The 26,300-nt window shown below is 51.8% G+C and overlaps 1 protein-coding gene across 2 annotated transcripts in view; it reads right to left on the bottom strand.

The window, feature by feature from the left end:
- The window catches only part of Pfkl (phosphofructokinase, liver type), a 40,832-nt gene that overhangs the window by 8,696 nt on the left and 5,836 nt on the right, over positions 1-26,300 (bottom strand). The window contains exons 1-9 of one of the 2 annotated variants that reach the window (XM_052744552.1): positions 15,001-15,184; positions 10,596-10,669; positions 6,378-6,455; positions 5,779-5,968; positions 5,034-5,199; positions 4,314-4,358; positions 4,010-4,118; positions 1,505-1,600; positions 221-313 (exon numbers count right to left, since the gene is read on the bottom strand). In XM_052744552.1, the coding sequence (XP_052600512.1) occupies positions 221-313; positions 1,505-1,600; positions 4,010-4,118; positions 4,314-4,358; positions 5,034-5,199; positions 5,779-5,968; positions 6,378-6,455; positions 10,596-10,669; positions 15,001-15,085 (936 nt within the window). In that variant the 5' untranslated portion in view covers positions 15,086-15,184. Of the gene's footprint in view, positions 1-220; positions 314-1,504; positions 1,601-4,009; positions 4,119-4,313; positions 4,359-5,033; positions 5,200-5,778; positions 5,969-6,377; positions 6,456-10,595; positions 10,670-15,000; positions 15,185-26,300 lie in introns of those variants that run through there. The other variant, XM_052744553.1, reaches the window with a different exon arrangement.

Genomic DNA, 26,300 nt, shown 5'->3' with positions numbered 1-26,300 from the left:
GTGTGCGCACACACAGACACACACACACACACACAGAGACAGAGAGACACATACACACACACACACACACACACACACACACACACACACACAGACACACACACACACAGAGACAGACACATACACACACACACACACACACACACACACACACACACACACACACACACACACACACACACCACAAAGACAATGTCCCTGCAGAAGCTTATAAACATACCAGGACTCGGTCAAAGGCTGAGGGTGTCCCTCCTCGCTGCACATGGCCCAGCACGGTCACTCGTGTGTCAAAGCCCAGCCTCTGAACCACCAGCTGTGTCAAAAGAGCAGAGGATAAGTGAGGTGGTGGTGGTGCACGCCTTTAATCCCAGCACTCAGGAGGCAGAGACAGGCACATCTCTGTGAGTTCAAGGCCAGCCTGGTCTACAGAGCGAGTTCCAGGACAGCCAGGGCTACACGGAGAAACCCTGCCTTGCGGGGAGAAAAGAGCAGAGGGTCTGTAGGCTCCTGCACTAGCTGCTGCCCAGCAGTCCATAGGCCCAGTCTCCGTGGTCCACCCCTGTAGCCTTAAGAAACATGTTATAGCATCTGAGTGTGGAGTTCATGTGAGTGTGAATGAATATCAAGTGAAGATCGTGTGACCATGTGAGTGTGCATCGAGGGTCGATGTGTGCATTCATAGGGCAGCATCTTTGTGCACACAGGACAGGTTATGTTTCATGTCCTTGCAGCCCTGGCTAGTCAACACTGAACATAGTCTCTGGCCCCTCTGCTCAGTGTCCATTGGACCCCAGTGGTTCTGGGGGCCTAGGTACAGTGAGAACAGCAAATAGGTTAGAGTCCCAGCACAGAATCAGAAGACATGGGGACACAGTCACTGGCAGAGGGGGTGGGGGCAAAGGTAGGGGCACCAGGTGGGGGCTGTGCTTCCCTGAGGAATGCCCACCACCACCAGAGGCTAGAGGAAGGCTCTTCAGTCCCAGGTGTTAGTTTTGTTTCACTTTGTTTAGTTTTGAGATAAAATTTCATTGTGAAGCCAAGGCTGGCCTAGGACCTGTACGGATGCCAGGCTGGCACAGAACTCACATTCCTTCTGCCTCATGGGATTACAGGTGTGCAACACATCTGGCAAATCCACACTGGTGCAGGTGCTGAGTCTGGAGTGGAGGATGGGCACTCCATCACTTGGGAAGCCCACAGAGCTAAGACCTAACATTGGGGTGCCGAGGGGCCCAGCCAGACACTGAACGGAGTCAGGACCCAAAGGGTTGGGGCTCATATGGAGGGACAATGCCTTGGACCAGACCTGAGTCCTCAGCTTCTCTGGAGACCCCAGCCAGCCACCCCACAACTGATAGTGTCAGGATGAGGAAGCATCTCCCAGTGCCAACTTCAGCCCAGGGAGGGGCCAACCCAGGACCAGCAGGACCTATCTGCAGAAGACACAGCTGGAGCCGGGGGTCTGGACAGAACCTGTCCTGCCCTGGGAGGCTGCTGTACTCACATCCTTCACGTAGCTGGATGAGATGGGCTTCCCATGCCGGTCAATGGCACCCTCAGCGATGATGATGATGTTTAGTCGCCATCCACGGCTCCGAGTCTGTCAGAGACACTGGACTCACTCTCCAGCCATGGACCACTCACGGCATGTGGCCATTAGGGACAGCAAGCCTCGCTGAGGTCTAGGACACTGTATCTACAACCCACTTGAGCAAGGACAGTACCTTTCCCCACCTCTCAAAGAGGAAAAGGGATCTGGCGTGCATGGAAGTGCTGAGGGCAGCCAACCAGGACCACGTTGTCCTCACGGGGTGCAGGAAGCAATAGGCTGAGGAGTACTAGGGATGAGCGGGTACTGGGTAGGGAGTCTGCAGGAGGCAGACCAGAAATAGCCATTCCTGCAGGCAGCTAACCAGGGACCTTCAGGTCCCATCTCAGGCTGTTTCTGCATCCTTCAGTGGGGGACCCTTCCAATGCCAACAATAGCCAGGGGTTCTAATACACTCTCTACCCCGGAACTAATGGGAGGGCTACAGTTAGCACAGGGGACCCATAAGATGGAACAACAGCTCTCCCTAGGTGTGTGTCATAGGCTAATCTAACCATCACAGAGCACTCTCCCTCCTTGGCTTTTCCCTTCAGTGCGACAGACAGACAGACCTTCATGAGGTTTGCTGTGTGATACGCAAGTCTACAAGGCTGCAGTGACACCCAGAGCCTCAGTAAGGACAGGCTGGGAGCAGCCTCTTGAGATAGTCTCATTATACAGCCAAGGCTGGCCGAGAATTCAGATGGAGACCAGGATGGCAGAGAACTCTTGCTCCTCCTGAGTCAGGAAGCTGGAAGTAGCTTGTGAGTGGCCTGGGTGTTCGTAGAGGGCATTAGCTTCACAGAGGAGGTGACTCTGGCGAGGAACCAGACCTCCAGGCCAAGGTTGCAGGTCGAGTGTAATAGCCAGGCTCCGCCCCTGCCTCAAGCTTGAGCAATGGACAAGGAAGGAAACACCTGCCTCTCCAGGAAAAACATTGAGGCTCACAGAAGCCCTGGGACACAGGGTTTACTGCTGCTTGTTCAGAGAAGAATTGCCAGGACCATCGTGTTACAAGAAAGCATCGGCAAAGGTCAGTTTGGAAAAGTTTGGCAAGACAAATGATGGGGAGAAATTGCTGTGAAGATTTTCTCTTCTGGGGAAGAATATATACCTTACACAGGCAGATGAGAACCAGGCATGCTCAGGCCCCACCTGGCCTGCAGCCTCTATCCAGGGGCAACGAGGCCTTGCCCACTTTGTTCTACTTCCATCCTGCCTGTAGCTTCAACTGAGAAGGTTCTGGAAACCCAGGAAGCTCTACTGCCTAGATAGGATGCAGAGCCACGAGGAGGTGGTACTACCTTCCTTGGGGACAGGGACCTCTGGCTCTGCCTTGGGTCTGGTCACATGGGTCTGCCTCTCCTTCAAAACACAGGCTTCCCAGGATAGAGAAACTATGTGTGTGTGTGTGTGTGTGTGTGTGTGTGTGTGTGTGTGTGTGTGTGTGTGTATGTATATGTATGTGTGTGTTTGTGTATATATGTGTGTGCATGTATATATATGTGTGTGCATGTATATATATGTGTGTATGTGTATGTATATGTGTATGTATATGTGTGTATGTGTATGTATATGTGTATGTATGTGTATATATGTGTATGTATGTGTATGTGTGTATGTGCATGTATGTGTGAGTGTGTAAGAGTATACCCGCTCATGCCAGAGTCACCTCAGCTTCATCTAAAGAGCTATGTACCAGATAGCCTGCTCCAGACCAAGGGACCAGCCACCTTCCCCAGCTCTTTTAGAGGGGCCTCTCCTACCAGACACCCCATTTCTCTTGCTTCCAGGGGCCCCCCAGTTAGGGCCTGGTATACACCACCCACAGACACTTATTTCCTGGATTAGAACCCACCACCCTCAGGGAAGCACAGATCTGGTAGATGAGTAGCTAGCCCCCAGGCCCCTCACCTACCCTTTGGGCCTTTACAGGGTTACCGCTCTTACAGGGTCACTGCTCTGGGCCCTGGTGTAAGAGGCTACCTCTCAGAGGCTGAGATCTAGTGCCAGCACTCCAGGAAACAAATTGCCATGCTTCCTGCACTGGCCACAGAGATGAACCCAGACAGTGGCCTGAACATCTCTGTCCACTCTCTCTGCCCACAATGGGTAGGACCACAGGTGTGTCCAGCGGGCAGCACTAGGGACCTCACATCGACACATGTAACAGTCAGCAATGTAGGCCCCCCACAGGCACATCCATCCATCAGTGCTATGCCCTTCCCACACGCACATTCAGAGGTCAGCACCATAACCCTCACACAGGCATGAGCAATCAGTTGTCAGCACCATGACCCTCCCAGCTCCCCAGAGGGTGGCAGTTGCTGCTGAACCAGTGAGTGAATGAACGGGGTTCCAGGGGCACCTGCCTCTTAGATCCTCAAGTGGTTGAAGTAGAAATCCCTGCTGGCCACTCACCTCGCCCAGTCTCTCACACATGAAGTTCTCCCAGCCATCCTCGGGGGGTGCCTCAGGGATAAACAGCCAATCAGCCCCTGAGGCCAGCGCAGACACCAGCGCCAGGTATCTGGAGGAGTAAAGGGGACAAGCCTGCTCAGGACCTTCTCCCTGTCTCTCTCCCTGATGCCCGCAAGGGCTGCTTCATACTCATATATAACAGTAAATGACCGGTGGGTGCCAGACACCATGTGTCCCAACCCGACTGTCCCCCGCAGCCCCCGATGCCCCACCTCTCCCTGATGACTGAGACCGTCCTCCTCACCCGCAGTGACGTCCCATCACCTCCAGTACAAAGGTCCTCTGGTGGCTGTGAAGATGAAAGGGGTGGAGATATCAGTGCCGGGGCTTGTAGGCCACACATCTTAACCCACCAGACTCCAAGAGGACAGGGGTGCTGCCCAAGGACAGTGCCCATCTCCTCATGCCCAGGGCTACCTGCTCCCTGGATGAGAAAACACCCACCATTATTCAAGACAGTTCTCAACCACCTTCTGTTTTTTGTTCGAGACAGGGTTTCTCTGTGGAGCTGTGGAGCCCGTCACGGAACTCGCTCTGTAGACCAGGCTGGCCTCGAACTCACAGAGACCCGCCTGCCTCTGCCTCCCAAGTGCTGGGATTAAAAGTGTGCGCCACCACCATCTGGGTAGTTCTCAACCATCTTGAGAGCTTGGTACTAATCCAAACCTGGCGATCTGTGGTTGGGAGGCCAAGAACCCCCTTCAGGGGCACCACCAGCCTGGAATGCAGTAAGCCTCTGATGGCTGGGGTGCAATGCCCATGTCCCACTGACACCTGGAAGGTTGGAAGCTGACCCCAGCATCTCCTTCAGCAGAAGGCACTAGCCTAGAAGCCAACAGTTGAACATACAGCTATAGAGTCCACCGGCTACCGGCTGCTGTGGCAGCCCGCGTAAGGCCAACTTCACTATCACAAGGGGACAGAGACTCCCAAGTCAGCCTAGTTAGCATGGGACCCCACTTGCCTCTGGGCAGTGGTGGTGATGGCATCAATGACCTCCATAATGCGATGCAGGGCCGAGTCTGTGCCGATGGTCATGTCGGTGCCGCAGAAGTCGTTATCGATGGAGCCCACCAGCCCAGCAATGCTCAGGTGCGCATGGTTCTGAGCCGTGGACTCTGAGATCTTACCTGCGCCAGAGAACCAAAGGCTTGGTGAGGGCCACAACCTGGCCAGCTGCTTCGGCCATCATACCTTTTTCTCTCTTGTCCACCATCTATAAGAAGGGGTATACCCCAGCAGGGCTCCAGGCCTAGCTCAGCCCTTCTCAAATGCCTCATCAGCCAGTAGGGAGCCTCCAGGGGACCACGGAGGCACTATGCTCCAGGTTTCCCACAGGAGGCACAGAATGGCTGAGATGTCACCTTCCAAGTAGCAACCTTGGGACTTCAAGTCTAATGTCACCTAAACCATAGCTACACCTCTGCAAACTGAGTGTGTGTCCCACATCAGACTCTCAGGAATCAGTTACAAGCAAGGCCATCATGCAGCACGTGCGGGGATGGGGAGTGGGAGGGTGGGAGGGGTAGGGGGGTTGGGGGATGGGGCTATGCTATCATGGAACACGGGGCACCACCTGTGACCTCAAGGAGCTTGGGCTCATGCTGACCTCACCACCTGCAGACCACCCCACATCAGAAGCTGTCCTGGAAGAGACGACTTCCAGCCATTTCCAGAGCCAGGTCAGAGCCAGCTCTGCACAGACCCACCTTCCTTCACCAGCTCCTCCAGGAGGCTGCCCCACTCATTGCGGAAGATGTTGGCACCTGTGAGGCTGCCATCTCCACCAATGACACACAGGTTGGTGATGCCATGTTGGAGTAGATTGTAGGCTGCTGCCCGGCGTCCTTCTCTTGTAGTGAAGGCCTTGCAGCGTGCACTGCCAATAATAGTGCCGCCCTGCATGGAAGAGGTGGACCCCACAGAATTAGAGCAGGAAGTCTCTAGAATCTTGTGTGGTTCCCCCAACTCTCTGGCCTTTCTCGTTGAGTCCAAAGCCTTGGGCTTGGGAGTTCTCACAAGTCTTAGAATAAGCACACACACACACACACACACACACACACACACGACACACAATCACACCACCCACCAGCCAGAAGAGAACCATCTCTGTCTCTACCCACAGCCTCCCTGGTCTAGACTACAGCCTCTTGGTGTGTGTACGTCTGTCTGTCTGTCATGTAACATGTCTCTATGTGTCTGTGCACCCAGGAGATTTCTGTGTCTGAGTGTCTCCATGTGTGTGCACACCCACACATGCTCACACACTGCCGGGGTGGGGAAGGAGCCATCTGACTTCGAGCCTCACCAGCTGGATGATGTTGGAAACACTGAGCCAGTTGGCTGGCTTGATGTTCTCACCTCCTTCCACAAGGCCCTCGTAGCCCTGAAAGCAAAGACAGGCAGATGAGACACCAGCCCGACTGTAGCCAGCAGCACTGTGCCCACTGGCAGGGAGCTTGCTCAAGGGGCCCAGCTGCAAGCCCTCCTATGCAGGCCCAGCAGCCTGTGCGGGACTCCGAGCATGCTCTACACGCCCAGGAGTTTGTTTCACAGAGGAAAACACGCAGTGCATGCTTGTGGTGCCAGCACTCACCTGAGGACGGTCCCCAAGCTGAGCTCATGTCATTGCACCCAAACCAGAGGGACAAGGCCAGGACCCCGAAGCCCCTAGGGAAGCCCAATGTCCTTCAGAAGAGATCTGCCCAGAGTGTATGGTGATATTTTATTTGTATTAAAATGTTATTTGTATGTTAATAAATAAAGTTGCCCGGGGGTCAGAGCTATTAGCAAGCCATAGGAAAGCAGGGCAGTGGTGGCGTACGCTTATAATCCCAGCACTTGGTAGGCAGAGCTGGGTAAGTCTCTGTGTGTTCAGGGATACAGCCATTATTGGATACACATGCCTTTAATCTCAATACCAATCATGGAAAACCTGGAGGCCTATACAGACAGGCCGTGAGGAGGCGGTCATGTGGTTGGGTTTACAACCAATGAGAAGGCAGGACAGGAACTCTATATAAAGACTTTAACACAGGGGTAGCTCTGGTTCGGAGAGGTAGGACCACCGCAGGAGGAAGGGTAAGGTTTTAGCTCTTAGCTCTGACCTCTTGGCTTTCTTCTTTGCATTGGTTCTGTGTTTCTTATTTAATAAGAAGGTTGGTTACATCTACAAGAATGAGTGGTGGAAATGACCTGGCTGTGGTCTGAGGGGACTCAATGCTTCCTGCTATGTGACAACACAGCATGACACCCTCCCCTACCCATGGATATATTTAACTAACACCTAGTTTCAAAGGCAGAAGTCAGGGTGCCAGGGATACACACTACACAAGTCTCCCCACGGGAACACGCGTGCGTTTTGGGTGGGAAGGCCCATACCTAAGGGAGAATTCACTAGTCCCATAGATGTGTGGGCAACCACAGAAGACAATGTATGTCCCATGTGTCCCCAGGTACTTGTGGCCAATTCTTCACCCCAGAGCAAAGGGGTAGAAGTACAGGGCAGTGCACCCCACAGTACTAGACAGTACCTATCTTTCGTCCTGGAGGTTATGGACTGGACACTCGTGGGGATTCAGCATGGCTTCTTTGCTGACCTCTGCTGATGCTCATCAGACAGCAAGTACCAAGTAACTCTACCACACAGTAGATCTGTCTGTGGGTTTTATACACGATGAACATGGGATATGGGTGTTTTGCAAATGGATAAGACAAGATGGACGGCCTCTATCATGCAGCTCCAAACGCCTCAGAGGGCACCGCTGGCCTTCCAGCACCAGGGAAAAGTGGGCATGCCATGCTTGGCCCGGGCTGTGCGCCTCCCTAGCCAAGTGGTAAGGCCCCGGAGAGTGGTCAGTGAACACCACAGTGAAGGGTCGGCTCAGGCCACGGCAGCCACACAAGCAGCTCTGCCTTCACCCCTGGAATCTAACCAGAAGGTTCTCGGGAGCCACAGGTGGACGAGGCACCCCAGTCTGAGGAGTAAGTAGCTTTTCCTAGTTCAAGCCAGGCCAACTGTACCTCCTCTGGGCACTCAAGATCTCTAGCCATGAGAGGAAAAGTAGGACCATTAATGTGCAAGTCAGAAGACTTCAGACACCACTAATAAAACAAAATCACCTACTAAGTGTCAAGGATTCCCGAAAAGACGCTGTATGTGCAGAGACCGATTGGTTAGAGCTGCAGGGATGCGGACGGTTGCTGGTCCAGAGACTAATCACCGTATCGGGCTTTGCCCATCCCAGTGTCAGAACTAACATCCTGCGTCTAGTAGATAAAAACCTTTTAGAATCTATTAGCTTAGCAGACCATTAGCTTCCACTGACCCAAAAGCTAAGACCGTCATCAGAGTACCTGAGCCCCGGAGAAAAGCTTCCCTGATATGCTGAACCCGCCTCTCTGACATCCCCACCAACGTATTTTAAACATGCCTGGATTTATGACCTTCTTTGTTCTGTAAAACGGTTCATGAAACTGTTTCCACATTGGAACATGGAATTTGGGGTAGTTTAAATCCGTGTTTCCAGGCCATTGACCCCTAAATTTAGCTTTTTTTTTTTTTTTTTTATCAACAGGATTCAAAACACGTCTGTTGCCTATGAATGTCTGGAAGATGTCAAGGACAGCCGATCAACGGCTCACTTAGGGCCAGGATGCTCTATAGCCCTGAACTCCCAACACTCCCCTCTCGTGCCTAACCTCAAACAATATCCCTCATGAACCTCACAGCTTTTCGGAAAGAAGAACACTATTCCACCTTTATACCTTGTGTCTCTCACCCTCAGCACTGTGACCTGGAAGGGCCCACACAGCCACTATATTTAAAAAAAAAAAAAAAAAAAAAAAGAAGAGAGCCCTTGAGAAGTCCTCATCCGTCCTCTCCCATGCTCTTGGGGGTGCTTTGTTATGTATAAAATGTCTCTTTATGCCAGGTGGTGGTGGCACACGCCTTCAATCCCAGCATTCGGGAGGCAGAGGCAGGCGGATCTCTGTGAGTTCGAGGCCAGCCTGGGCTACAGAGTGCGTTCCAGGAAAGGCGCCAGAGCTACACAGAGAAATCCTGTCTTGAAAAATCAAAAATAAATAAATAGGAAGTCTCTTTATAACCCCACCTGCTTCACACTGGCTCTCTCTGAAATCCCTCTCTACTTGGAAGTAAGGGATATTGGTGGTGTCTGTGTGGAGGTCTCTGAGGAGGAAGGCACTCTGCAGGGCCCTGCAGTAGATGGAGAGGAGCATCCTCTCTGTCCTTCCCTCTCTAGTGCCGTGAACACGGTAAAGTCCAGGCACCTCCTCCTCTGGGACTCCAAGCCCAAAGGTCCAAGAGAACAAAGCAGTCCCCACTTACTTGCAGTCATTAGAAGACATCACCCACATGGACACATGGGAGAACTCATATTCCCTTTTATATTTATTTATTTGGCTCTGTAGATCAGGCTGGTCTCTTAACTCAGAGATCCTCCTGCCTCTGGAGCTTGAGTGCAGAGTTTAAAGGCACACATCACCCGCACCTGGCCCTCTGTATTCCCTCTTGACAAGAGAGGATAGGATGCTGAGGACAGAGGCCTTACATATGGCTTGAACCCGGCTCTCCCCATTTGGAGGTCCTCTACAGCTACATCTGCCAGGCTCCTGTGCCTCAGATCTCTGAGACTCCATGACAGGGTTTGCAGGGATCCTCCGTCATCCAAGCCTGAAGCCTGCGCTCAGAGAGAGAGCTGCCTGTGTCTTCTACACTGGGGGCCCCCACTATCTCTCCCTCGCCCACATCTGTAGACTGGGTATGGCCCTGCCATAACCTGGGGCCAGGGCAAGGGACAAGGACACACCCAGGGGTGAGAGGGAGGGGGAGAGGCCCTAGGAAGAGACAGAGCTGGGGTTGGACACATTGTGTATAAGAAGTAAAAACAAGATCACCACAAGATATTACGAGGGAATTCGGGAGCCTGTGGGAGAGAGAAGACAAGACACCCAGGGAGTGGGTGGGGAGACTCACAGACTGCTGTGCCCACCTGAGGCAACACCAGGGAGTCCCTCACTGCCACCTGGCCTCCTACAGGCCACAGTGACAGAACAAACCAGGACAGACAGTGTGGCCCTGGGGGAGGGGGGCCCTCTGTCCCTAGGGCCCTAGACTGACAAAGACCCGAGGAGATGGATATTGCTCCCGGCCAACAAGAGACAAAGCAGGGCTGGCGCAGGTAGGGCCTGGACCCTCCCCCACTGGTCCTGTCCTGGCAGGTCTCCTGGTGACCTTCCTTCCATCATCTAGGCCTCCAGGACTGAACAGTGCCCATTGGTGGCTGTGGGACAAGTATCAGAGGGCACCAACCTCACAATACGTCTCACTCTATAGATGTCTTGGCTCAACCCCCTTCCCCCAGACAATATACATCCCGTTAGTCCAGGCCTAGGCACCTGAAAGCTTCCAAGGTGACCAGAACAGAAAAATGTATTCCCTGTAGGTTACCTCAGCATAGGCTACCGCCACCACACCCCCACCACACCCCCACACGGGGCTTACCTCGTAGATGAGGAAGACTTTGGCCCCCACATATATGCCCATACGGGTCACCGCCCTGACAGCAGCATTCATACCTGTGAGGGAGTCGGGACATGCCATCAGTCCAGGCAGGGAGAACTGGATATTCCCATAGCACCCCCATCCCAGTGGGCTCAGAGCCAGGAAATTAGAGTCTGGCATTAAACTACTCCCCGGAACACTTAGAAAGAGGTAGAGGAGTGGCAACTGCTTTTGAGTGGCCTGGCTTCCTGCCTAGTCTCTGGCCTCTGCTGCCCTAACCATGGCAATGGGAAGGCCCCGGACTCGGTCAGCAGAGACCTCATTCTTGCAGGCCCACAGAATCAGGTGCTAACCACGGGGCCTAGGCATGAAATATGGGGACAGTGGAGCATAGAGAATGGAATCCAGACCTCTGCCATAGACTAACATAGTCTATGAGAAGGAAGGTGACATGGGCACTAAAGACCTTGTTACTGCCTCTGGCCATACCCCACCCCCTGGGCCTCAGTGCCAAGCACAAAGGGTCACACGATGTACCTAGCTGATAGGGTGCCTCCCCGTTCTCCAACCCCAGACTAGAAATGCTGGTTCTGCTCTGCCTCACACCTTCCCAGGACCCACAGCAGGAAAGAGCATTGGTCCCGGAAGTAGCAAATGCCTCCCATCCCCTAAGCAGATGGAAGTATGACTGCTGAGATTGACGTGGGAGGGAGCCGGGAACATCCCACACACCCAGAGAGCCGAGCACCAAAGCCTAGGAAGTCTGAGGCGCCCACAGCAGAGGCTGGGTTTGGGCTGCTGGCTCCCCCTGCCCGCACGTGAGTGGGAACAAGAAGGGAGATCAGCTTAGTCAGTCCACAGCGGCCACCACCATGCCTACTTCCTGCCCTTAGCCCAGGCCAACAGACCCAGCGGAGGGGGTCCTGGGCCCTGGTAGGTAGAATAGAAGGCCCAACATCTGGGATGGAGTTTGGAGATGTCAGAGGCCAGGGACCCAGGGTCCAGGCCCTGGTAACCTGTGGCTCCAGGGGAAGGCCAGTCTCAGGGGAAGGCTATCTCATCAGGCTGCTGGGTGGGGGGGACAGCACAGGACTATGTTACATAACAGATACAGTGTAGCCCTGCCTTGTAAATGACTTCAAGACACTGTCAAAGAAAACCTACATTGAGCCCTCGAAACCACACAGGTGCCAAACCAAGCATCCATGGAGACTGCCCTTCATGGTGGAACATGGCCCTTGCAACGGGACCTGGGAGAGCAGATGCCCCTAAGGACCACAAGGAAGCTGCTTTTGCAAAAGGTTCCTATTACTGGTTTTTATTTAGTCATTCATTCATTCTATTTATGTGCTTATTTATTTCTGAAGCAGAGTTTCTCTGTGTAGCCTTGGCTGTCCTGGAACTCAAGAGATCCTCCTGCTTCTGCCTCCCAAGGGCTGGGATTAAAGGTGTGCACCCACCATAGCCCAGCCAGTTCCTATTATTGTTGAACCACTCTGAAGAGTGCCAATCACTGTGCTGAGGGCCTGGGAGTCTGGGGTTGGAGGACAGGGAAACCCCTAAGCTTGGTGCACCCAATGACCCTTTGTGCTATGCACTGAGGCCCAGGGGGCAGGATATGGCCCGAGGGGACAGCATGATCTAGGGTGCCAATGTCACCTTCCTGCCCTGTATTCTAGATTGTGGCAGAGGTCCGGGTCCCACCCTCTGTGTTCACTGTCCCCACAATTCATTTTATAGCCCAGGCTAGCCCAGAACTCATAGCAAATCCTCCTGCCACAGCCTCCCAATTACTGGGATTACAGGCCCGAGGCACCACACCCAACTAAAGGGCCTTTTCAACTGCCCTTTCATTTGCTTTTCCTTCTCAAAATAAACTGGGCAAAGACCAGGCCCAGTCAAAGAGCCCTCAGCAGAGGGCGGGCAATTGTCTGTGCTCTGGCATTCATAGTGCCCTGTGCAGAGCCAAAGCCTGGTTATGCATTTGCTGCAAAACTGAACCTCAGAGACACTGGGAAAACAAGGTATTTTACGGGTACAAAGAGACGATCCTGGGCCTTCCAGAGTATGACTTCTAAGCTAACAGGCCTGTGTCCATTCCCACACCCAGCAGTGCAGGCAGTTCACAACACAAACAGGAAATGAGTGTCTACACCGACCACAGGGAAGGCAGAGCCCCTGAGTTGTTTAGGTACAGGGAAGGAGCTGGAAGAGATGGCCAGAGAACTGAAACGCCTCGGCTGGGATGTGACCAAGGCCAGCCAGGCTGGTGTGTTGGTGCTGTAGTTTGGTTGATAGGTTTTGCTTCGTTTTTTTTCTACCTGTATTTACTTTTAAAGAAATTTACTCTGGTCACACAGACATTGATGAAGACAACAGCCCTCCTCAGCTCTCTACCGCGACTCTTGGCCCACAGGAAGGGAGAGACTTGGGCCTGAAAAGGATAGGTCTTCCTGCCTGGCTAGGAGGAAAAAAGAAACCTTTTCCTAGGCCAGAGGCAGTGCTTGGGTCAGGCCAAAGGAGCTGGTCACATCTCTAGCCAGGCCAGGACTCCGGGTCTGGGCCCAGGTGGCCTCCACTAGTGAGGAGGCCTGGCATTCACATGTTCAATGCATGCAGATGGGGCTCTGTGGGAGCACACCTCGAGGTTATTAGCCAACGCCACAGAGGGCTCATGAGGGCACTGAGGGCACACAGAAGGCACGAGGGACCCAGCAGCTGACTAGCCTAGGGAACACACCCACAGGCAGCTTCCAGAATTTAGGCAACAGATGGTGCCACTTTTGCCGTGATGCCAGCTGCCGCCGCCGCCGCTTACCCACTGATACTGGCCCTACCCAGAGAGTATCCGTGAAGCCTGTGGAGAACATGCCCTGGGGCCCAGGTGAAAATGCAAAAAGGTTCTACCTACCCTCACCTACCCAGGAAGGGCCTCCTGCCTCTAGGCCCTCCAACCAGCCTCCAAAAGTACATGTCTGTCACCCTGGTGGCCCTGGCCTGGCAGCTTCCTCAGGATGGCAGCAGGAACTTCACACCCACAGAGACCATTCAATATAACCATCCCTCAGACACTGGAGCCTCCCTTGCTCAGACAGGAGCCTGGAGTGGATAGCATATGGCTGCCAGAGCCAGGAGCCCTGCAAATGAGAGTCAGGACTCCGCTGGCCTCACTGAAATGCCTATCTAATGGGTGAGGTGGGCCCAGCCAGGGCCTCTCCTGTGGTCTCTACGACGGATGATTCTTCCTCAGGTAGCCGGCCCAATCTCGGTCCCACCATTGAGCTATATTCTCTTGAAGAAGGGTATGCTGACTGACAGTCCTGGCCAGGACCAGGGGACTCAGCAGGGATCTGATATTTCCAACAGGCGGGGAGTCGGGTGACCTTTTCTGCCTTCCTGGGCTTGCAACCACGCTTGTAAGATGTGTCCATCATCTTCGTTATCCCTACCCCTCTCTTAGGTAAGGCCTGGGTGGTCAGGAGCCTGTACTGAGAGGGGTGTGTGTCTATTTGTATTTCCTGAACTCTCTGGAAGGAAAGGGCCAAGCCCAGCTGCAGGGCTCAGGGAAGCTAAGTCCCTCCAAGCCCCACGTGTCTTCCTCAGCCTCTCTTCCCCCTGAGGGTCAACTGGATGGTATCACTCTTCAGCTGTGCCCAACTGGAGCTAGAGGCTATGGACTTCTGCAATCAGCAACGAAACCAGGCCACCAAGAGAGGGGCCGAGAGGAGGCAGTTCCTCCCAAGTTAGGCGGTTCTGTAGCCTTACCAAGCCAAGCGGAGGGTGTGTGGACCCTGAGCAAAAAACCACGTGGTGCTTGCCCTGTTACAAGAGTGAGAACGGGACTTCGCTAGGAAATACCCACAAAGTGCCCCCGCCCCCGAAATCCCGCTCCATGTACTCTGTTCTCCACCTAGGCCTCCCGCCAAGGGATAGGAAACAGCCCCGGCGAAGGCTTGTGGGCAAGCCTGCCCTACCCTCACCCCACCCAGGGCAGACAGAGTGGGAATCAGAGGCTGCATGGAGAGGGTACAGGGTCTGTGGTCCTTTCAAATTCCTGGGCTGTAGGATTCGGCCAGGACCATCTCGGTGAGGTCCTAACACGTGTGACCCAGAAAGGAGAAGCGGAGTGCCCTAGGTCTGCGTGCTGCGCGGACACACCCCCAAGCCGGGCGGACTTAGGAAGCGCGAGGGCGGGGCGTGCCAAGGCCCGTGGCCTGCAGCACGTACGCTAGTGACCCGGGGGGCGGAGTCTAGGGACAGGGACCTGGAGCCGCGTTGCCCCCGAAGGAGACTGGCTGTACTCGTATCCCCAGGTCCCAGGGCGAGGGACGGCGATCGAGCCGAAGGAGCCCGACGACAGGCAGAAACCCTGTCCATCCATAAACACGCCTTCGCGCCCCATCACCTTGCGCATCGCCGCCGCTGGTCAGCACTCCGATGGCCTTGCCAGCCCCCGACATCCGCAACTTCTCCAGGTCCACGGTGGCCATGGTGGCAGCGGAGATCGGGAGCCCGAGCTCCTCTCCCCGGCTCTCCGTTCCGCGCGGCTGTCGCCTGTCCCCGCCCTTTGCCGCCGCCAGTGCGCCCGGTTCGTCCCGCCCCGCTTCGGCTCCGCCCCCAGTGCAACGCTTGACTGGCAGGCTCCGGGACCTAGTCGCCCCTCTGGTGGCTGCCGGAGAGAATGAAGCGCTACAGCGCTTAGAAGGGCGCAGCGCACTCCAGTCTCCAGGTAGCAGTTCCCGAACCATCAAGCTGGTTTTACAACTGTTCCCATGCTGTTAAAGAAAACCTGGAGCCAAGTCTCACAGGCATTTTAAATCCCACTTGGCCAGGATCCTGGGCCTGCCCCGGGGGTGCAGGTGTGGCTCAGGTGAACATTCCTCAGCAGCACCCCGAGTTAGGCTTGCCACGGTCTCCTTCGAGCTCAAAAGAAAACAAAACTGTAGGGCCCTGGCCCCCCATTCTGGGTAGCTGTTGCCTGCTTGCCGATCTTGACCAGACGTCCTCCCTATGCTGATTCCCTGACGATTTCCTTCTTCCTGAAGGCTCACGGGAGGTTCTTTGCTTGTGTATCCTGCATTTGGTGTAAACAGCTTAGATGTAAGAATGTAGAACATCGGTAGCGAACTTCTGCCCTCTGGGGGTTCTCCCATTGTGCTGTAAGCCTGTATTTAAGGTGTCCTCCCTCTTTGAATAAACGGCATTTGGCATTCTGCTGGGGCGAGTGACCCGCTCTTTTGTCTCTGTTTTTTAATCCACAGCCCCTCACTCCGACATGATGAACTGGTGGTGGTAGCGCAGTCGCTACCGCAACACAAAACAAAACAAAAATAGGCAAAAGCTGCAGTTACGGCTGGAACTTCTCTAAACGGTGATCACAGTTACCCTCCATCCCACCACAACTGCTGGATGTCGCTGTGGGATTTGGAGGGGAAACCACGGGACATCGCCTCATCCTTACTTCAGAGGGATTTGTTGAACTTGTCCGCCACCCCTACCCTCGCAGCCCATAGAGAGCTCCTGGTTTGGGGAGTGACCTTTGCCTGGGGCATTGAATAGGGTATCAGTCCCCCAAGATTGGTTAGAGGGATTCAAAGCTGTTAGGGGAGTGGCCAGATCCAGGACTCTAAGGAAAAGTAGCCACAGTCCAGAGCCCTGGATCTGGGGTGTCATGGATAGGAGTGGCCTGTGAGGATGAAGGCACCTGAGGGCATGGGGCGTCTATGAAAATGCCACCATCTGATCCTCATGGTTTATGCTTTTTTGCCTGCTTTTGCTGTTTGGTTTTGGTTTTGGTTTTTCAAAACAGAGTTTCTCTGTGTTGTAATTCTGGCTGTCCTAGAACTCACTTTGTAGTCCAGGCTGACCTCGAACTCACAGAGATGCGCCTGCCTCTGCCTCTGTGTGCTGGGACTAAAGGTGTGCTCTAACACTGCCTGGCTTTGTTTTTGGTTTTTTTTTAAGATTTATTTTTGTTACAGAGTTGTAGTGGCCCACAACTTTAATCTCTGCATTGAGATGGCAGAGGCAGGCAAATCTCTGAGTTCAAGGCTAACTTGGTCCACAGAGTGAGTTCCAGGACAGCCAGGGCTACACAAAGAAACCTAAGGGCACAAAAGGAAAAGAAGGAAGGAAAAAAGGAAGGAAGGGGTGGGCCACTAACTCAAGTTCTAAGAACACAGCAGGGCCTTTGTGAGGGGCGGGGGTCGGGGGGTGGTTTACTGGGGTGGAGGGATAAATGTTTTCATAATAGTCATATAAGGTGGAGGAGAGAAAAAGGCGTTAATTCCTTGTTGTAAACCCAAGTTTTACAGTATTTGGTAGAAAATACTAATATTTAATGTTGCTTGCAATGGGCTAGAAACATCAGGAAAGGAGCATAAAAGATACATATGTTAAGTTTCAAACCCCAGACAAACGGCTGAGGTGCCGATTTAACATATCAAAGCGGACTTGGCCACTTAGTTCTCCCAGTGTCCCTCAGTCCCCACCTGTTACAGGGTATGGCTGGCATACCCCACCCTCTACCCTGAACTCTCCAGCCCAAGAGCTGGGCTACCCTTCCCCCAGAAGCTCTTTCCTATGTAATCCAGACATTTTGATTACCTCCCTGCTTTTGGACCTTTGACCTCCTGGCTTCTGCACCTGGTTCCCTCCCCTCCCCTCCCTTCTCCCCTCCTCTTCTCCCCACAAAGCCCAGCTCAGTCTGGTCATGTTATGTCCACTCTGGACTCTCCCTGTGCCCGCCTCCACCTATGCTTGCCCATACATCTGTAATAAACTTTCTCTTCCACCATATCTAGAAGTAATCATGTTCTTTCCTTTCCTTTTTCTTTCTTTTTTTTTTTTCATTCAATATGCAAGTTAAAGAGCCCCCAATAGGCCCTGGACTGACATTTTTGGTCATTATTTTTTTGTAATCTTAACACCTATGTGTATATACATGTGTGCCCTTCTGGTTTCTTTGTTTTTGAGGCAGAGTTTCTCTATGTAGCCTTGGCTGACCTGGAATTCACTATCTATGCCAGGCTGACTTTGAACTCACAGACATCTACCTGCCTCTGCAAAGGCTAGTGCCACCACTCCTTGTTCCCACTCGTATTCTTAAAAAAAACAATGACATTCCACGTCGTACTCATTAGGACAGTCACTAGGTCTTATTAATCTAGAAATGGCAAGGGCTGGCCAGGGATGGTGTAATTGGAGCCCTGAGGCATTGATGACAGAAAGTGAATGGCCCGATGAGTCCTCAAAACCTAAACATAGACTTACCATCTGATGTAGGTCTACTGCAGGACTTGCTCCCTGTTCCCATGCTAATAGGGCCCCTGTTATCAGACTGTGCCCTGTGAAGCATGTCAGGAACCCCAGCTGCCCCAGGAGGGCCAGAATCTGCTGGGTTTTACTTGGGGGCATGTGTGTTCTGTCTCATGAACTTGAGAATCAGTAAAACCTGCAGCCCAAAGTTCAAGGGACTAGAGATTGGGCCTCCTATGATTCAGTTGGCACAGCGACGCCCATGCTATCCAGAAGGCAGTGGGTGGCCTCCTGGGATTTAGTAATCAGCCAACTTTCCAGCATTCAGGAGCAAGTTACTAAACTCACAAGGGAAAAGGGATAAACTCTGCCTCTTCGAGAGCCCAGAGTGTATGGCCCTGTTTCAAAACACCAGCAGACCCTTCTGGGGCAGGGACATGCCAGACTGCTTAGATCCTAGGACTCAGGCCAAGGTCAAAGGTCCTTACTAAATCCTGGACTGGGCTGTGGGAAGGGAGGGGCTGGGGATGAAGGTCGGGCGTGGTCAAGATGAGGGTGAGGTTGACATGTGGACAAGGCTTCTGGTGTTCAGTGTTGAGAATCCCTAGAGTCAAGCCTGCTTGTGGTCAGGAAAGTAGTCAGCCTCCTTCTCAACACTGGAAGGACCATCCAACTGTCAGAAGGTCTTGCTCTGAGTAACACCCACATCCTCACTTCTCAGCAGCACAAGGGCCAAGGAAGAGAAATTTCCTCAGATAATTTTACTCAGGGCAAGTCAGAGACAGATTATTTTCTCAAGTGGACCTGGCCTCAAGGTAGAAAGGGGGCTGAGAGAGGTCTCAACGGTTAAGAGCACTGGCTCTTCTCGCAGAGGACTGGGGCTTGGTTCTCAGCATTCACATGGAAGTTCCTAACCACCCATAACTCCAGTTCCAGGGGATCTGACACCCTCTTCTGACCTCTGAGGGCACCAGGCACACATGTGGATACATACAGGCAAACACTCACACACATAAAATAAATTCCTATAGGAGGAGGAGGGGATGGAACAATGATGGATCTCAAGCCACCCTCAGTGAGAAAGTGCCATGCCATAAGTGATGGGCTATAACCTGGAATCGGAAGCCAAATAGACCCTAAGTGCTTTTCATCAGGATCTTTTTATTATTATTTCATTTTTTTTTCATAAGCCAGACATAGTGGCGCACACCTTTAACCCCAGCACTCAGGAGGCAGAGGCAGGCGGATCTCGGAGTTTGAGGAGTTAACGCACTCTGTCAGGAGCAGTCATTCTATCGCTGTTTCTTCAGCAGAATAATATTAGGTTTTCCCTAGGCCACGAGCTATTAGTCTTAGGTTCTTGGCCACTTTAGAGTGGCAGGTATGGATTCCATCTCACGGAGTAGACCTTAAATCCAATCAAAAAGTAGTCGAAAAAAAAAAAGAGGCGCCGGGTGGTGGTGGCGCACGCCTTTAATCCCAGCACTCGGGAGGCAGAGGCAGGCGGATCTTTGTGAGTTCGAGGCCAGCCTGGTCTACAGAGCGAGATCCAGGAACGGCGCAAAGCTACACAGAGAAACCCTGTCTCGAAAAAAAAAAAAAGAGGCTATGAATTTGAAGGAGAGTGGGGAAGGGGTATATGGAAGGTCTTGGAGAGAAGAAAGGTAAAGGAGAAATGTTTTTTATTTATTTATTTATTTATTTATTTATTTTATTTATTTATTTACTATGTATACAGCATGTATGACTGCAGGCCAGAAGAGGGCACCAGATCTCATTACAGATGATTGTGAGCCCGTATGTGGTTGCTGGGAATTGAACTCAGTTCCTCTGGAAGAGCTGTCAGTGCTCTTAACCTCTGAGCCATCTCTCCAGCCCAAGAGAAATGTTTTTATGAATCATAATCTCAAAAGATTTTGCTGAAGTGTTTCGTTACTCCCGTAACGTGTGTACCACTGTCGCACCAGCATATTTTGCAGGCAGATGGGTGTTGGAGAGTGCGGAGTCTGTAGCTGGGCTGAAAATTACCTTTCTCCTCTAGCAGTGTGCAGAGTACCTTAGTACCATGAATGCCAGGCAGGAGGAATAAAACTTCCAGTTAGACTTGATCAGAATCTTACCCACTTTTCCCACAGATCCCTCTCCTTCCTGTCCTAGTTTGGAGTCCGTGCACCCCTGGCAGTGTTCTGAGGTAGTGTTCTCCTGAGACCCTAAAGTGTCTGCCTGGATGCCCCATAGAAACACCCCACGCAGACTTGAGGGCTAAAGTCATTTGTCCACAAGGGTGGGAAGGCTTATTCAAAAACTTCTTGCTCTCAGCCTTGCTGGGAAGCAATTGGTTAGTCATTCTAACCCTGTACCTTTGGCAAACAACAGAAGACTTCCTTTCTAAAAGTTGTAGAATGTCTTCTCCCAGATGTTGTAAACCACACTGGAAGAGACTGGCAGCGTGGGTCTGCTTCCCACACTCTCTCCCTCAGCACACAGGCCTTCTGGGTTTCCTTTCCTTCTTAACCGGTAACTTCTCACTTCCGTGCCTTTTCATCTTGTAGTTCTGCCTTGGATTGCCTTGGTCAAGGTTTGACATTTCTTAACATTCTCTCCTATTTCCTAATTCCCTGTTGCTCTACTGTCAGAGAATCTTCCTTACAAGACGTTCTAACCTTGCATAATGGTCTCCCTGTCTGTCATCAAGGCTTTACTGGCTGGAGCTATCTCTGTTACACTCTATGAATGATTCTTTTTATTTGGGGAGGAGGAGCTGGTAGCCCAGACTGGCCTTGAACTCACTATGACCCTCCTGCCTCAACCTCCTCAGTGCTAGAATTAGGCCTTAGACAGCACCTGTATCTGGTTTAATTACTCACCCTCCAGTTCCCTGGAGACTGGCTGGTCAGGGAGGACCAGGCCCATTCACAGAGGACTCAGGGAATGCGTCCTGGGGACGCATGCTTGGTGGGAGTCTGGAGAGGGCAGGTTAGCTTGTGAATGTGTGGGGAGACCTTCTTGTCTGCTCTTGCCCAATTTGACCATCCGCTTGACTGCAGAAACATCCCAGCTCCCCATCTATCACCCACACATTGTCCACAACGACCCTTACTTACAGTCCCAGCAGAAGCCTGTCTCCACGCTCCTGGCTCAAGATGTGGTTCAGAGTCACCGGGAAACACAGACTGTGCAATGTCAGTGCAGAGCCCAGTGGGGGCAAGGCTCTACTCAGAGGCAGGCAGGCGTGGTGACTGAGGAGCACTCTGTCTCCATTGCACAGAAGCCCGTGCCTGCCACCAGCCACATCAGGGAGACTTTGACCTTGCCCTGCAATGTGGGCCACCTTTGAGATCGCCTGGGTTTGGTTTAGTTCTCCCCTGTCTTCCATTTTGCTCTGGGAAATTTCAAGCATGGTTATCAGAGCCAGTGGGAAGCTGATAAGCATGTGCCCTTCGAGAAGCAACTCTGGGAGCAGAAGAGGAGCAGGGAGAGGAGCAGGGGTGGGTGGGGCTAGAGGCAGGGGAGCTCGGGTGAAGTGGCTGGAGGCTGAGAGGTGTTACATGGGCGGTGATGGTCACTTCAGGAAGCGACAGTGAAGATAAAGAAAAGACAACTGATGTATAAGACATGTAAGAGGGCTATCCAGGGATCAGGGATGCATAAGGGCAGGGGGGCGGATTCACACCCTAAAGGACAGCAGGGGCCAGGGCTGGAGGTTCTTACCCCTGGATGCCTGTCCCTGAAACGGGGCCGCTCTCTCGACTGCTTTCCAGGCATCTCCAGCCCCTCTGGAGGACAATGAGTCTGGAGATTGTGACAAGAACAGGAGCGTCCGGACTGGCTGCGACCTCCTCACGAAAGGTGATGCTCAGGCCATTCACCTGGCAGAGGTGTGCTGAGGCTGCCCTGTGCTGGACAGGTGGACACATGGGGCTCCCAGCTCAGGCGCAGCCCGGTGGGCATTGCCCGACCCATGTGCAGCTGATAAAGCACTGGTCACAGGCCTGTTCATCATTTTTCTAGAATCGTGTTGTTAAGAGTTGGAGAGATGGTTCCACAGTTAAGAGCACTGCCTGCTCTTGCAGATAACTCGGGGTTAGTTCCCCCCCAATGTGGTGGCTCACAACCACCTGGAACTCCAGTTCCAGGGGATCAGATACTCTCTTCTGAATTCCAAGAGCACCAGGCATGAATGTGGTACACAGACAGACTTATACTCAGGCAAAATACTTGTACACATAAAATAAAATGGAATTTTTTAAACTTTAAAACTATTTTTTAAATTTATTTTATATTTATTTATTTGTTTGTTTATTTGTTTATTTATTTATTTTTGGTTTTTCAAGACAGAGTTTCTCTGTGTAGCTTTGCGCCTTTCCTGGAACTCACTTTGGAGACCAGGCTGGCCTCGAACTCACAGAGATATGCCTGGCTCTGCCTTCCAAGTGCTGGGATTAAAGGCCTGGGCCACCACGGCCCGACCTTTTATTTTATTTTTGTTTGTTTGGAGACAGAGTTTCTCTGTGTATCCTTGGTTGTCCTGGAACTCACTTTGTAGACCAAGCTGGCCTCAAATTCAAAGATCAACCTGCCTCTGCCTCTTGAGTGCTGGGATTAAGGGCGTGTGCCACCAACTCCCAGCTTACACACACATTTTTATGAGTTTAAGTTTCACGCCTTACTTAGGGTTTCTATTACTGTGATAAAACACCGTGACGGAAAGCAAACTGGGGAGGAAAGGGTTAATTTCATCTCACAGGTCACACACGCCATCATTGAAGAAGTCAGGGCAGGAACTGAAGCAGAAGCCAGGGAGGAAGGCTGCTTACCGGCTTGCTACAACCTGGGACTACCTGCCCAGAGCTGACCCCACCCGCAGTGTGCTGGGCCCTTCTACATCGATCATTAAACAAGAAAATGCCCCCGAGACTAGCCCACAGGCCAATCTGGTAGGGGCATTTTCTCACTTGAGTTCCCACTTCCCAAATGACTCTAGCTTATGTCAAGTTGAGATAAAACCAGCCAGAACACAGGGAAAATACCCATACACATAACATAAAAATAAATAAAATATTAAAAATCGTCAACAAAACTCCGTTCCTTTCTCTTTTCCCTACCAAGCTCATGCTTACTTTGTTTTTATTATCTGGAGAATGCCGCGGTTTGCGCCCCCTGGTGGCGCTGTGCTCTCACTGCTATCGCTGCAGCCGCACAGCGTGAGCTGACCTTGAACGCTGTTTCCCCAACCCCCAACCCCAGGCAAAGATAAGGCGCTTACTCCTCGGCTTTCCCCTGTAGTCGCTTCTTTGGTAGTGAGGCCAAGGGCGGCTCTCAGCTGGGCTGAATTACTCACACTCGGGGAGTGGCGACTCTGTCACCCTGAGCGAGCTTGGGAAGCTGGACGTATGTAGAAAAGCGACAGGTGGGAACCAAGTGTCTGAGCTACTAGGAGGCCTGGACCCAGCTCCCCCTGAAGTGCCCATTATTCCAGGGGACCCTTCAAGTCCTCAAACCGCTGACAATTTCCAAACATCCTAAGACAGGATCTGGGCACTGCAGTCACAAGGCGGGGATGCTGGCCAGCTGTGCTTTTCACCCAGGGACAATTCAGGGCCAGGTCTACAAGCCCCACTGTGCAGCCTGTGGGGGAGTGGTTTCCAGAAGCTTTCGCCGAGGTCAGGTCGGCTCAACATCCTCCAGATTCTTTCATCTGCTTCCCCAGTGACCCTCACCAGAACTTGGGGTCCCACACAGAATTGCTCAAAGCTGAGTGCAGGGCTTGTTGCCCCGCCACACACACACACACACACACACACACACACACACACACACACACACACACACACACACACACCACACACGCACAGAAAGAGACAGAGAGAGAGATCAGACTCCAGGATGAGGATGCTTCATACTGACTCAGCAGGATTCTTGCTCAAACTAGTCAGGCAGTGGTGGTGCACGCCTTTAGTTCTCGAACTTGGGAGGCTGAGTCAGGTGAATCTATGTGAGTTTGAGGCCAGCCCGGTCTACAAAGCAAGTTCCAAAACAGCCAGGGCTGTACAGATAAACCTTGTTTCGAAAAAACAAATTAGACTGAGTGGAACAGGGACAGAGGTCAGGGCTGAGGCAAAATCTAGAACCAGAGCCTGAATGGAGTTTGGGAAAATCTGCACCCTAAACAAATGAGTGGAAATCCTAATCTCAACGTTGTTCATACAGAGACAATTGTTACTTTGTTGTTTGTTTCTGAGACATCTCCTGTAGCCAAAGTTGCCCTTGAACACGGAGCCTCCTGTTTCCACCTCCCAAGTGGTAGCTTGTGGTGATACATGGTGTGCCCTAATAAAATTTGCCTGAAGATCAGAGAACAGACCAAAACACTAGATTAAACATAGCGGCCAGTGGACTCTAAACATAGAGGACTCAGGTTAGCTTCCCAGCACGCAGATGGCGTTACAGGCAGTGGTGGCACACACCTTTAATCCTAGCACTCGAGAGGCAGAGATCTGTCCGGATCTCTGTGAGTTCAGAGCCACCCTGGATTACATGAGATTGATCCAGTCTAGGACAGAAACAGAGCCAGGCAGTGGTGGTACACACCTTTAATCCCAATACTCCGGAATCACGTGCCTTTAATCCCAGTACTAGGAAGTAAGTAAAATGGCTGGGCGGAGAAGGGTATATAAGGCATGAGGAGACAGGAACTAAAGCCCTTTTTGGCTGAAGTCCTTTGGGCTAGAGAGCTTTTTTGGTTGCAGACTCAGAAGCTTTCAAACAGAGGATTCGTGGAGTTGGCGAGGTGAGATGTGGCAGTGGCTTATTCCTTTGTCTCTCTGATCTTTCAGCATTTACCCCAATATCTGGCTCTGGGTTTTTATTATAAGACCACTTAAGATTCGTTACAGGCGTGCATCTTCACCCAGCTTAGCGATGAAAGCCTTTTAAACAGTTTACAGTCTAACACATGAGCAGAAAGTCTGCACACATTGTCACTTACAGCAACCTTACATGATACAGTAACTGGTCTTTTTTTTTTTTTTTTAAGATTTATTTATTTATTATATACACAGAAGAGGGTGCCAGATCTCATTACAGATGGTGGTGAGCCACCATGTGGGTGCTGGGAATTGAACTCAGGAAAAGCAGTCAGTGCTCTTAACCTCTGAGCCATCTCTCCAGCCCCAAAATTAACATGCTTTTTCTTTTCTTTTTTTTGTTTTTTTTTTGCTTTTGTTTTTGTTTTTTTGCTTTTGTTTTTTTGTTTGTTTGTTTGTTTGTTTGTTTTAAGATTTATTTATTTATTATGTATGCAGTGAGTGTTCAGCCTGCAGGACAGAAGAGGGCACCAGATCTCATTATAGATGGTTGTGAGCCACCATGTGGTTGCTGGGAATTGAACTCAGGACCTCTGGAAGAACAGCCAGTGCTCTTAACCTCTGAGCCATCTCTCCAGCCCTGTTTTTGTTTTTTGAGACAGGGTTTCTCTGTGTAGCTTTGAGCCTTTCCTGGAACTCACTCTGTAGCCCAGGCTGGCCTCGAACACAAAGATCCGCCTGCCTCTGCCTCCCGAGTGCTGGGATTAAAGGCGTGCACCACCCCCCACCCCTTTTTTTTAATGTCTTAAGACCCTTTGCCACCTCAGCTCTCAGAGTGTGACAGACTGACTGTATAAAATGCATTGACATAACAGCTCAGTTAACTCCTAGACCAGAGCATTACACGAGGGGGAAAAAATCCTACCCTGACATATTAACAAAAGGACAGAGAATGAGTCTCCAGACCGCCGGAGCTATGTGACTAAGAATACTTTGTCAGTCACCAGGGAAAAGGAGAGGGCTCAGCTGGAGAGAGGGCTCCGCAGCTAAGAGCACCTGTTGCTCTTGCGCGGGACTCAGGTTAGGTTCCCAGCACCCAGATGGCGTTACAGTCATCTGTAACTTCAGTTCTGGGGGACCTGCTGCCCTCTTCGGACCTCTGTGGATACCAAACATGCATGTGGTATGCAGACACATATACATGCAGTCAAAACACTCATGTAGCCGGAAGTTTCTCTCGTCTGACCCTACAGATGCTCATAAATAATTACTCAGAGGGTTCATATTAATTACAAATTGTATGGCCTATGGCTCAGGCTCATTATTAACTAGCTCCTATAACTTAGTTCAACTCATTTCTATTAATCTATGTATCGCCACGTATTCTGTGGCTTTCCATGTGTCCCATTCCGTGTTGCTCCTTGGATGGTGGTTTAGTGTCTTCCTCCATTCTCCTTTCTCCTCTCACTGTCTCTTTTGGATTTTCCCACCTGGCTCCATCCTGCCCTGCCATAAGCCAATGCAGCTTTATTTATTATCCAATGGGAGCCACACATATTCACTGTTAGAGACCAACTCGGGACAGCTGTGTCTTGAATTTTGTGTGACCTTCCTTACTTTATCAAACCTTGCAAAAAACAGG

The sequence above is a fragment of the Peromyscus californicus genome, unplaced genomic scaffold (assembly GCF_007827085.1).
Source record: "Peromyscus californicus insignis strain IS unplaced genomic scaffold, ASM782708v3 Scaffold_19__1_contigs__length_69161282, whole genome shotgun sequence".
NCBI classification, from domain to species: domain Eukaryota; kingdom Metazoa; phylum Chordata; class Mammalia; order Rodentia; family Cricetidae; genus Peromyscus; species Peromyscus californicus.
Note: the sequence above shows the minus strand (reverse complement) of the source record. Positions and strands in the feature narration are given on the sequence as shown.